The sequence below is a fragment of the Triticum aestivum genome, chromosome 5A (genome assembly GCF_018294505.1).
Source record: "Triticum aestivum cultivar Chinese Spring chromosome 5A, IWGSC CS RefSeq v2.1, whole genome shotgun sequence".
Classification (NCBI taxonomy): domain Eukaryota; kingdom Viridiplantae; phylum Streptophyta; class Magnoliopsida; order Poales; family Poaceae; genus Triticum; species Triticum aestivum.
The window spans coordinates 690,616,939-690,626,595 of record NC_057806.1 but is presented as its reverse complement, the minus strand read 5'-3'; the positions used below and the strand labels follow the sequence as shown (position 1 = coordinate 690,626,595).

Sequence of the window (9,657 nt, the reverse complement as noted above, 5' to 3'; positions counted from 1 at the left end):
GACTAATACTAATTGACTAGCCCAAAACCCTTCAAAGAAACAAGCTACCGAAAACCTTCCTTGATACTGTACGATATATACGCTTTCTTTGGTTCGTCCGCCGTCTATCCATCCACCAAAGCCGGGAACCAACAAATATGATCCATGTATCCTCTGTTTCGAGACTAATACTAACTGACTAGCCCAAAAACCTTTAAAGAAACAAGCTACCAAAAACCTTCCTTGATACTGTACGATATATACGCTTTCTTCGTTTCGTCCGCCTGCTATCCATCCACCAAAGCCGGGAACCAACAAATACGATCCATGTATCCTCTGTTTCGAGACTAATATAACTGACTAGCCAAAAACCCTTTAAAGAAACAAGCTACCAAAAATATGTTTTTCCTTCTTCGATAAAGGGCGTTTTTTATTGACTCGTAATGTAGGGTCTAGGGATATAATATACACCTGGTGTCTGCATAACTACAATGCACACATAAAACAAAAGCTATGCCAAGGTGAAAGAGAAAAACAAAAACAAACCCGAAGCGATCAAAACAGCGATCGGCGATATACAAGAATGACCAACGAGACCAACTATCTTTTGACAAGACAAGGACTACGAGAAAAGGCTGTCCAACAGCAATGCCCTTAGGAAGAGAACGGTGCACATGCGTCGTCGTTGCCCGATCCGACCACTGGAAGTCAGATCGGGTTTTTACCCTGCGGATCAAGCCAAGCAAATTCCAAACAATGCCTTCAACAGGGTAACGACGCAAAAACGCCACCATTGCCAAGGATAACCAACTAGGGTCTCGCGTAGGGTTTTGGCCCCGGAGTTCAAGACTAGGTACTCGAGAAGCACCACCCAGTTAAAGTCATCATATGTTATCTCCTCCATTTTCCACGATTCCAACAACACAACACGACGTAGACTTTGATGAGGGAGGTAGGTCACATGCACCACCAAAATCCTGATTTTGGGATGTTCCTGCTTCGTCCTCACAAGTGGTAGCGATGACCGATCTGCATGAGACAACGTCACCTCATGCCTCAACTACCTCCCCCGTCCTCGTACGTGCCAACAGATTACACCGACGTTAAGGACATGGTCATCGCCAAACCACCCTGAGTTGTTTAAACGCCGATCAACTATATAGTTGTCTGATTTTTACGCTCGCATTTATGTTGCCTTTTCTCTTCTTTCTTACCCCCACCGTTTTTGTTGGTGATGTGCAAGGGTTGCAGACCTTTTTTTCTTTTAGAAACACAATAGACACCTCGACGCTGAAAACACGCGCACGCACTAATCCAACCTTACCCCCTATGAGCACATGTAAGAGACAGAAACGGGGTCACACCGTACCGCTAAAAGAATAGCGTCGACAAACCTGAAATAAAACCAATTTAGAAAGTATATATGCCACCACCAAGGGCAAGCCTATGAGATGAACCTGATTGCTTCGTACTAGTCCTACTACTTAGGTCGCCTTCTCCTCGCATAATGAAAAGAATTGGAGAAAGAAATGGTGTGCATGAATCTCACGCATCTCATCCTCATTGTGCACGCACGCACGCACGCACAATAAAACATGTGAGTCCGATTTCACACCCGAATAGTTGACCACACATAGACCCGAGTGAATAGGCAAACCTCGGAGTAAAAAAGGCGGGGGCGAAGCCTATCGTGCGCAGCAAGGTGGACAAGGAGGGTCGGGTCGGCCGGTTACCTTGTGCTCCGTTTCACACTTCCCCCGCACGCACCTCCCATCCCATCCCCCACTCCCGTCTGGCCCGTCACCCCCGCTACATATACGCCGCGCTTCCCTCGCCCCCCACACCGGCACCCGCACCCGCACCCCTCCTCTCCTTTTCAAATCCCTCCCTTTCTTTTCTTTTCTTTTTTTCAAAGGAACAGGAACCATCCATCCACTCATCCATGGCCGCCGCCTCGCCCGAGTTCTTCAAGCCGCCCGCCGCCTTCTCGCCGCGCCTCCACCTCCTCGCCGCCGACGGCGCCGACGACGACTACCACCGCTGCTGCCGGACGCCCACGGGCGCCGGGGTCGGCTGCCTGGGCCAGGCCGCCACCTGCCCGCCGGCGCCGCGGAAGCCGCGCCCGCGCCCCGACGCCGCCTGCCGGAAGCGCCTCTTCGACGTCCAGGTCATCAGCCTCCGCTTCGACGACCTCGACGCCATCTTCCGCCCCTCGCCGCCGCCGCCCTGCCACGACCACAACAACAACAACATACATTAGCGGTAGCACCGGAGCCGCCGCTCGCTTAAATTAAGTGCTTGTCATTAGCAATCAGCACCAGTAGTTGAGTTGAGTTGAGTTGACACCTGTATCAGCCATCTTCAGTAGCGGTAGCCACGACCCATACTTCGCCTCACGCACGCACCCATCCTCTGTAATCATCCATCATATCATAATAATATTATTACTACGTATTATTATTTCTACTGCCCATCTTTGATTCCTTGCGAATGCTCAAGTGTTGAAGTTGAACACTACTGATTACCACGGGTGAGGAATTGACTGACACTTGTGTGGATGGAATTGATGATGTATCAATCACTTCAGGTAAAAACACTAGTGGTAGCCACGACCGACACTTCGCTTTGCACACCCATCCTCTGTAATCATCCGTCATATAATAAGATGATTATCTGTACCCCTTGTTTGATTTGTTGCTCATCTTGCGAATGTTCGTTCAGTACTGAATATGTTCTACGAATGTTGAAATGGACTGTACAACAGGGGTGAGAAATTGACTGATGACTGAGAGAGAGAGAGAGAGAGAGGGAGCCAACAGGGGTAAAATCTTTTGAGATGAACGGGGAAAAGCAAAGCAGATTTGGTGTTTTCATCTACACAAAGGGGAACAGGATTTTCGAAATCAGATCCAATCAGGCGGGATGCAGTGGATGGATAAGATGAAAAGGCCTAATTAACTCTGCATATCACGGAAAGAGGAACAAACCGCCATCCACACAAATTTATTACCCTTTTGATTTGACGCTTGCGAAATCTAACCTGTTTTCTTTTGATTGATTTTGCAGTAATAACCATTCCATGTATGAATCTGCCCAGTAATTTACGCTTCTTCTTTTTTTGAGAGAAATTCCTACTAGTATACTGCCGATTGGATCCCCACCTAATATAATAATTATCTGCCCAACTCAGCACCAAGCAGCCGACTTTGACTTCAACGGCACAAGGCACCGACGCTGACCACACAGCTGTCTCTCGACTTTGACAGTTGACTTGACTCAGAAAACTTCAAAAAATAACTTCCCTTTGTTTTGTGAATGAAAATGATGAACAGCAAGGAGAGGGCCCAACGGAAGGAGATCCAAACATAACATATGAAGAGAATCATGTCATCTGATTTTATTCTTCAGTAGTAGTAGTAACATACCTAAATGATTTTACACGTTTTGTGTGGAGGTGCACAGCACAGCCCTTTATTGTACTTTTATACGACTGCTAGAACGGTACTGTCAGGGACACTCACTGATTGCTCGTCTCATGGAGCACGCACGTGTTTACACAGGACAAGATAAAGAGGGATGCTACGAATAGTAACTAGAACTCGAGCCAAACTATTTTTTCCAGTTAACAGCTGCTTGCTACTCGACCCGAGCACAGCAGCGCTTCAGAGATGCGTAGTCTAGTTTCATTTCATTTCATCACTAGGTGTTCCCGGCTGCATCTCGAGCCGGTCGCACCAAAAGGGAAGTTCTGCAATTTAGATACCATATAATAACTTGTCAGGGTCTTCTAATCCAAGCAATTTGTTTGCGCACCATTGTATGGTGTACTTATATGAAAAGAAAATGAGAATTAGAGAGGCGCGGCACAAAAGTCTGGACGATCTGGGCTAACCTCTTATTGCTCGGTGTACTGTTCCAGGTACTCTTTAATCATCAGCCTTTCCTCTTTTGTTAGATCGGGGTCTGGCCCAGTCAACCGCTCCCTCATCGCCTTCTCTTCATCGCTCGTGCCATCCCTGGCAACCTGCAGGCAAGATTTGTAAGCTATATATATGCTGGGATAAGCGAGACGTCTGCAGGTTACTTTCAGGGAAAACTATCTATCTCACTTGGATGTAGTTATTCACATGGCCGTCCGCATTGGGTTTGGTCTTCATCTCATGCTCATTGCACACCCAGTTGCCATCCACTACATATTTGTACTCATACCGTCCTTCCTTCAGGAAACACAAACACCAAAGGTATGTAAGATACAGGTGAGTGTGAAGTTACGCACAATTAGGTCGAAATCCTCTACAGTACTGCAGATGACATGTGGGGTCGGGTCCACACGGCAGCGACCGTACTGCACGGTGCGCTACTAAAGAGGATCCCAACGAGAAAGTGACATAATGACTGCCACCAGTATAACTTGGATCAATAAGATGGCCAAAACTATGGTTCTAATTAATGATCAACGAGAAAGTGGCATAACTATCAGGATGTTCAGTAGTCAGAACCTTTGAATTCTATGAACACTGTTGAAATGTCAGATTTTATGAAGGATTAGGCTTGATATCACACGCTGATGGTATACAGATGTAACATACAAGGCATGTGAGGAATATAACAATGAACAAGAAAAAATAAAGGCGGATGATTGCTCTCGGTATGACAGTTAGGTTGATACTCACAGGTAACTCTCTCTCAAGAAACCATGCTCTTTTCTCCTCATCATATGCCAGGGGAATTTTCTGCATAAATGCAAGAAATATAAGACATAAAAAGAAATCAGCTAAGAGCGTCTCCTATGTAACATGGATTTAATACAATGCATTCCATACTAGAAAGCAGCTGGGCAGAATCACACCATCTAACTGAAATTCTTCAACACAAGAAATGCATATATGACATAATTGAAGAATAAACATACCTGTCCCCACCCAATGTCAAGCCCAGAAATTTCAACAGAAGAACAACTGCCATTTTTCCACTTCAGAGTGATGCAGTTTTTTGACAAGCCCGTGAGCTAAAGAATAAGACAGTCATGACTTATTAGCAAGACGAGATGCATGACACACAATTATGTCGGAAATCTACTTTAACTTCTTCATCATAACTACATACTGGGAATACAACATAGTTCTTACTTACAATGTCAGCTGTTGCCAATTTGATGGCTTCCAACTTTGGAAAGCTAGGCCTTTTACTCTATACAACATAAAAGAATGGGTTCAAATTCTGTACAAAAAACAAGATAACTAGCCATGTGGTAAAAACAACTTAGAATACAGTGAAAGAGAGATTAGCAAATAAGCATCCGGGGGTGGATATTGGCATCAACAGTGCATACATATTAACTTACAAATAACTTTTCAACTTCCTAATACTACCTGCAGTAGTTGATGTCCTTCATTAAGATTGTAACCAAGAATCCAGAACATATATGCCAGCTGAAATTTTGCAAAATATTCTCAGAATTAGAGAACTGTCAGCGCACAAGATTATGGATACCATCAAATCATAGTGGAAAGTTACCAAAGCAATCTGCAAACTGTACATTTTACTCACTCCAAATAAGATGTGTTATGTTCTAGCTATATTTGTTATCTGGTGGATGGTACTACAAGGAAATGCTTGCATATATGCAGGTCGTTATGTTGCTTCATTTTCTGTGGGAAGAGTCATGACTATGTAACCCAATTGGCACATCCGGACATATTGAGAAACAATAAGAGAAAGACTATAAACCTACTGCCACAGCAGGAGCTCTTCCAAGTCCAGCAGTACAATGTATATATGTTATTCCACCATTATGGCTGGCAAGCTTGTACAATTTGCTAATCACAGCAGGAAGCCTCAGTCGCAAATCGAAAGCATCGAAATCCCTGGTGTAATTAAACATTAAATTAATTTAATACTTTGGATATTCGCAACACAGACAATGAAAAGAACACACACTGGATGCGAGGAAGAACTACATTGCTATATACTCCCTCCGTCCCATAATATAAGATCGTTTTGCAAGCTAAACAGCTCGAAACGATCTTATAATATGGGACGGAAGGAGTACATACTGCCTGGTGCAAATACGAATCATCTAGCTGAAGCCTCTAAGTATTGAAAAGTGAAATGTTTGTGATTGAACTGAGAACAGAAGCCAAAAAAACAGAGATTGTTCATCGGAGTAACTTTTCATAAGGTTATGCATGTTGAAGACTGCACTTGTGTCAATATTTTTTTTCTTGTATTGAGAAACAGTATGGGACAACTGCACTGAAATGTAATACCATATCATGGATGTACAAGGTCAACAGGACAAGAGAGAATACAGACAATAAGCTGTGAACAATATGGTAATCTCTTTGAAACTAAAGGACGGCTGAATGAACACTGCAATTTGATCAATTCCAAACCCAGAGGAACAATGACATATTCTCTAATTTAACTACGTCACCTTGGAACAAGGAATTGCGTAACTCCATTAGGCATAGGTTATGCCCAATTCTTACGTCCAGTTTAAAATGGACTCATGAAGATTAGAACTTTCAATACCTAACTTCTTCACGGCAGTGCTCAACGTCTTTGCATTCTAGACAATAATCTTGAATGGCACAAATGTCAACTCCAAAGTATCTAAACAAAGTGGTGAAGGATGAAACACATATATTCATAGTAAGAAAGCATTACATAGCAGTTGAAGTAACAAATAACTATGTCGCTAGGATAAAAACTAAATCATGTTAAAAGATGTCTACACACACTGCACAGATAAAATATCTGCAGACAAAAATGCATGTGTGGATAGAAAGCTATGAGCTGAATTCAACAATGTTTCCTTATGTATGAACATTAGCGTTACGATCTTACCGATATGCAAGTTTGGATCTAGCTTAATAGGCAGTAGTGAAGATATTTCTTTATTTCTACCAGAAAGATGAAAATACACTTGAATGATAAGGATACTCAAGGTCTGGATCTTGCTGCAAGCAGAATACAGTTTTTACACCAATCTCCCGAAGCTTATCAACATCACTTGGGCTCTGCACATGAAAGCAGATAATTAGATGGAGTCACAGCTGTAAAGTCTCTATCTGAATGGTTGAGATGAGAACCTGTAAGCAGGAGCCTACAATCAAGTCTGGGCATATAAAATTGTAATTCATCCCAAGCTCATGCCTGTACGTCAACGCTAGAAATGTTTTTTTTTTCGGAATAAAAGGAAATATTTTAGGAATAGTGTAGTAAACAGAACTTAATGAGAAAGGAGCATAAGATATTGCAGACGTTAGTGCTCAATTGGTGATCTGAAGGTAAGTAAATTTCGACTAATCAGTGTCGAAGCTTTCTATATGATAAGATTCATTCTGTACAACATAATGAATAAAATTAAAGTGACAGAACTCCATAATAGCAGCAAACGAGGGAACTTTCAGTCGAGGAAAAATGGACAAGGCCAGCTGTTGAAACACTCATAGTCTCCAAGAAGGGGAGGTTAGACATGCCAAAAAAGTCAGATGAATGAGGTGTCGCTAAAGCCTGAAAGTCTACAAAGGCTAGTAATGGAGAAGAAGATGATAAAATGCTCATACTAGGATAGACAATAATAGTTTGTTGTGAATGGTTCCAATCAGGTAGCTCGGGTCAGCATTGTGATGGTGACATTTATATGAATGGGGCAGCAAGGGATTTTCATCAAGTCAGCAAGCAACATGACTGACCGAAATGCAACTAGCACCATTGTGTAACCTTGGCACTGATAGTGAAGCAGACACGCAAGTGCGAGGGAAAAACTGTGAATCGGTCATGGAGGTTGAATGTTTCTCTTCGCCTACCTGCTCCCATGGCTTGTGTCATGTTGGTGCTATACGTGTCGGACTTGTCCGCGCCTGGCTCCATGGCGCTGTTCTCCGCGCTGGAAGTGGATGTCCCGGATGCCTGCAATCGCAAGTCCGCAAACGCTGAGACAGTTGATTCTGTAGAAACAAAAGCGAAATCGCAGAGGACGTTGGAATGCTTACAGTTTTGACGGTGTTGGAGCGGCGACTCCCTCCGCGAACCATGGCCTGGGCTCGGCCAAAAGCAGCGGGTTAGATTAGAGTTTCGATTCCGTGGCCGGCGAAATGAGAATCGAAATCGAAATCGAGATAAATGGGATCCGCGGTGGTTGAAAAAAGAAGAGAAACTCACGAGGTTGAGCGGCGAGGGCCGCCTCATCGATCTGGATCCCGCTAAGATCGGAGGCTCCCTGGGGGGTGGGGGGCGGCAAAAATCAGCCAAGCTGCGGGGGCGAGAGGCGGCGGCGGCGGCGAAACATGATTCCGGCGAGAAATCGAAAGGGGGGCCCCTGCCTGACTTACTTGAGCAGGTGCTGGAGGCAGTTCATGGCGACGGCGACGGCGGCGAGGAGGCGGAGCTGACAGGAGAAATATCTCGCGGCGGAGGAGGGAAGAAGGGGACGGGAGGAGGAGCACGGGCGCTTGCTCTGCTCTGCCTGCGTGGACGCGGCGTATCGACAGTCTGTGTGGTGTGCAGGCGGAGTGCGCGCGGGGTTTATAGGCTTGGTCCACGGAGACTCTGCGGGATGAGGAGAGAGAGAGAGGGGGGGACCGCGGTGGCCTGTGGCTAAATCGGGCGGGGTGGGGCCCAGTTTTAGTGTCCTTTGACCCGTTCCTCGCCGTCGCGACCGGACGACGTCGTCGGGGCGTACGGCGCCACCGGACGACGGGACAGCTGCCTGGTTGGGGAGTGGGGACGTCTGCTGCCATGCATTCCCTCCCCCCCGCTATCCTCTTCTTTTGTTATTTTTCGGATTCGCTAATTAATTTACATCCATATATGAGAATTATTCTTTTTCGGATCCCTTTGGCTTACTTAATTCTACTTTTAGCCATATATCCTTTTTTTCTAATTCATGTATGCACCAGCTTTGCTTTCTCCGTGAATCCCTAAGATTTTCATGCCTTTGCCCTGTACCCGATGTATCGGACTCATAATGTTATAGTAACTTTTATATATTGCATTACTCTTTCGACACCAATGCCCCTGCCTCCGTTCACTTTTGTAAGTGGTTTATATATTGCATTACTCTTTCGATACCAATGCCACTGCCTCCGTTCACTTTTGTAAGTGGTTTCAGACATCTCAAAATGAGCCGTTTTGCACATTGTCTGAATATCTTCAAGGTCTTATAAAAGTGAACATAAGGAGTAATAAACATTTATGAGATTTGAGATTTTTGAAGCAAGTCGGTTTGGTCTGCTTACACCAAAATGAGATGTCATGACACGTAGCACCAACTAAATGCATGCGCAAGCCAATGGTTTGATGATCATGTTTCTTTTTGCCAGATGAAAAGGAGTTTTATTCCATAATGATACGGTCACAATCTCGAGACAACAAGTCCTCACAATATTGAGGGCTCGAATTCAACCACACCGCAAATACAAGCTTCGGTATGGCTATAATATGCCAATTGATGTGCTGCTTTATTCTGTTCCCTACTAATCTTCAGAGAAACAAACTCTAACAGTCATATTTTCTCTAATCTCAACAGCTGTGTCCATACACCGACCTGAATAAGGTGTCGCCTGCAAGAATGGCTAAAGCATTAACAAAATTTGATTGCGCCACCATTGGAAAATTCGAATGCTTAATCGCCAGTGTCATCCCTTGCATAATCGCATGTATTTCCACTTC

The 9,657-nt window shown here is 44.5% G+C and overlaps 2 protein-coding genes across 3 annotated transcripts; one reads left to right on the top strand and one right to left on the bottom strand.

The window, feature by feature from the left end:
- The first annotated feature begins 1,797 nt into the window (after positions 1-1,797).
- On the top strand, positions 1,798-2,445 carry LOC123106035 (cyclin-dependent protein kinase inhibitor SMR1). The gene has a single exon (XM_044528232.1). It carries the CDS (start codon positions 1,922-1,924, stop codon positions 2,237-2,239), a length of 318 nt encoding a protein of 105 aa, XP_044384167.1. The 5' UTR covers positions 1,798-1,921; the 3' UTR covers positions 2,240-2,445.
- Positions 2,446-3,352: 907 nt separating this feature from the next.
- On the bottom strand, positions 3,353-8,588 carry LOC123106032 (phosphoglucan phosphatase DSP4, amyloplastic). Of its 2 annotated transcripts, none has more exons than XR_006451173.1 (15): positions 8,319-8,588; positions 8,149-8,206; positions 7,980-8,024; positions 7,794-7,896; positions 7,074-7,150; positions 6,925-7,001; positions 6,514-6,594; positions 5,714-5,846; positions 5,352-5,411; positions 5,113-5,169; positions 4,892-4,987; positions 4,653-4,712; positions 4,089-4,192; positions 3,872-4,003; positions 3,353-3,727 (listed from the first exon to the last, which is right to left on the bottom strand). XR_006451173.1 is itself a non-coding variant. In XM_044528228.1 (15 exons), the coding sequence occupies exons 1-14, from the start codon at positions 8,342-8,344 to the stop codon at positions 3,875-3,877; spliced, it is 1,110 nt and encodes a 369-aa protein (XP_044384163.1). In that variant the 5' UTR covers positions 8,345-8,587; the 3' UTR covers positions 3,353-3,727; positions 3,872-3,874. The 2 variants fall into 2 exon arrangements, 1 of the variants encoding a protein (XP_044384163.1); XM_044528228.1 differs by having other exon boundaries at positions 4,089-4,196; positions 8,319-8,587.
- Between the last annotated feature and the right edge of the window lie 1,069 nt (positions 8,589-9,657).

What these genes read in the sequence shown, in the direction of transcription:
- LOC123106035 (XM_044528232.1), top strand. Translation starts at nt 1,922, where the DNA reads ATGGCCGCCGCCTCGCCCGAGTTCTTCAAGCCGCCCGCCGCCTTCTCG.
- LOC123106032 (XM_044528228.1), bottom strand. Translation starts at nt 8,344, where the DNA reads ATGAACTGCCTCCAGCACCTGCTCAA. An exon ending in CACTGCCGTGAAGAAGTTAG is followed by an intron (nt 5,847 to 6,513) that starts GTATTGAAAGTT and finishes TAATTACACCAG; the next exon opens with GGATTTCGATGCTTTCGATT. An exon ending in TTGACATTGGGTGGGGACAG is followed by an intron (nt 4,713 to 4,891) that starts GTATGTTTATTC and finishes GCATTTATGCAG; the next exon opens with AAAATTCCCCTGGCATATGA.